Genomic DNA, 2,500 nt, shown 5'->3' on the forward strand with positions numbered 1-2,500 from the left:
AGAATACTACTTCTGTTAATACTATTAATGATAATATCAAATAATAATAATGATGATTATTGCTAATTACTACTACTACTACTAATGATAATAATCATAACAACAATAATGATAATGATAATAATTATAAGGATGATGATGATAATATTGATACTAGTGATGATAACAATACTGATAATGATAATGATGATGACAACAATATAATTATATTGGCAATAATAACTATAATGATAACAATAGAAAAGCTAATAACAATGAAAACATTAATGAGAGAAAAAGAGATACCGTAACTGAAAGGTGAAATGAAGGGAAAACAAGGAAGAGGAAATAACACGTTGAAGAACAAAACCATAGTTACTTTTTTCTGTCCATGAAAATGATTTTCCGAAAAAAAAACTTTCATACTTTCGTGAGGTATTCGAGATAGATAATGGTGAAAGAGAGACGGTCTTATTAGTCGAGAATCAATATCGATTGATATTTTTTCGTAAACGTTCTATTTAAATTGCTTTAAACGTTACGTTATTTGATGGTGTAGAGTGATAGAGAAAAAAAAAATGGAGGTAAAAAGATGACCTTGCTATTTCCGTGGTCATTGCAACAAGACCCACGTCTGAGACGAGGCAAGAGAGGAGAGACAAGAACGGTAATGGAATGAGAGGAACCAAATGAAAGATAATGGTGAATAGGAACACTTGTACAGAAAGAGAGGGGACAATACACACTCATGCAAACACACAGAGATGTACATGCACTTTGTCTCTCTTTTTTTTTTTCACTTCCGGTCTCTCTCTCTCTCTCTCTCTCTCTCTCTCTCTCTCTCTCTCTCTCTCACCCTCTCTCTCTCTCGCCACCCCCACTCTCTCTCTCTCTTTCTCTCCTTCTCTCTATATATCTTTCTGTCTCTGTCTCCCCACCTATCTCTCTCTCTCTCTCTCTCTCTCTCTCTTTCTCTCTCTCTCTCTCACTTACTCTCTCTCTCTCTCTCTCTCTCTCTCTCTCTCTCTCTCTCTCTCTCTCTCTCACTCACTCACTCGCTCACTCACTCTCTCTCTCTCTCTCTCTCTCACACACACACACACACACACACACACACACACACACACACACACACACCTGCGCGCGCGCGCGCACCCCACTCCCCTTTACAAACATTCACTCCCAATCCCTCAAAAACACCCACCCACCCCTACGCCAACACAAGACACGCACAACACCCTCCCTCCCTCCCTCCTCCAACACAGCCCGCCCTCTTCCCGCATATAACCCACAGACCCTCCTACCTTCTGTGAATCGCGTTTCCTATAAGCCTTGATGTAGAAGTCGGTGAAGAGGACGAGGAACACAACAGCCATGATGCCAACCCAGCGGACAATCGGCGTCGGGACAGAACACTCAACCGTCATAGCCTGAAAAGGGGAGAAAATGAGGGGGAAGTCCAGCCAGGGGATATTTGCTTGCTTGCATGTGAACTTGGTTTAGTTCTGGCTGTCTACTAGGAAGAATTTGGAGAGATTTTACACTTTGTTGGCTTTACTCAACTGTTTCAGTATTTAACAAGTTCTACTAATATACATATAGATATATATATAGATACACACACACACAGGCACACAACCATATATACACACAAACACACGGACACCCACAAATATGTATATATATGCATATACATACATACATATATATATATATACACACATATATATATATGTATATACATGAATACACACACACACACACACACACACACTCATATATATATATATATATATATATGCAAAATAGTCAAACATGCAAAAAAATCCGGACCCCTTTCCCTCACCGTCATGGAATGCAGGACCATCAACACGAACTGCACCATCTGCATGGACGTGACGTACTTCTTCCACCACAGGAAGGGCTTGGCGATGGGACCCAAGGCGGCCAGGAGGTAGTAGGTGTACATGACCGTGTGCACGAGCGCATTCAGGAATCCGGCGAAGGTGTTGTGGCCGCCTGGGGGAGGGAGGCCAAGGGGGGGCGGAGGTGAGGGGCGGTTGTTCGAAGATGTTGGTGGTTGATTATGGTGGGGGTTAGGTGGTGTTGGTTGTTAATTGGCGTTGGATGTTAAATTGTATTGGTTGTTAATTGTTGCTGTTAATTGGTGTTAGTTGTTAATTGGTGTTATTAATTGGTGTTGGTTTTTAATTGGTGTTGGTCGTTATTTGGTGTTGGTTGTTAATTAGTGTTGTTAATTGGTGTTGTTGTTAATTGGTGTTGTTAATTGGTTGTTGTTAATTGGTGTTGTTAATAAGTGTTGGTTGTTAATTGTTGTTGTTGTTAATTGGTTTTGTTGTTAATTAGTGTTGTTAATTGGTGTTGCTGTTAATTGGTGTTATTGGTAATTCGTATTGTTGTTAATTCGTGTTGTTGTTAATTGGTGTTGTTAATTGGTGTTGGTTGTTAATTAATTTTGGTTATTAATTGATGTCGGCGATTGTTAATAAATGTTGGTGGG

At 39.9% G+C, this 2,500-nt stretch overlaps 1 protein-coding gene across 1 annotated transcript in view; it reads right to left on the reverse strand.

Moving 5' to 3' along the window:
• The window catches only part of LOC125035402 (elongation of very long chain fatty acids protein-like), a 5,766-nt gene that overhangs the window by 268 nt on the left and 2,998 nt on the right, over positions 1-2,500 (reverse strand). The window contains exons 6-7 of the mRNA XM_047627813.1: positions 1,826-1,998; positions 1,284-1,409 (exon numbers count right to left, since the gene is read on the reverse strand). Of these exons, the coding sequence (XP_047483769.1) occupies positions 1,284-1,409; positions 1,826-1,998 (299 nt within the window). The remainder of the gene's footprint in view (positions 1-1,283; positions 1,410-1,825; positions 1,999-2,500) is intronic.

This window comes from Penaeus chinensis, chromosome 1 (genome assembly GCF_019202785.1).
Source record: "Penaeus chinensis breed Huanghai No. 1 chromosome 1, ASM1920278v2, whole genome shotgun sequence".
Classification (NCBI taxonomy): Eukaryota; Metazoa; Arthropoda; class Malacostraca; order Decapoda; family Penaeidae; genus Penaeus; species Penaeus chinensis.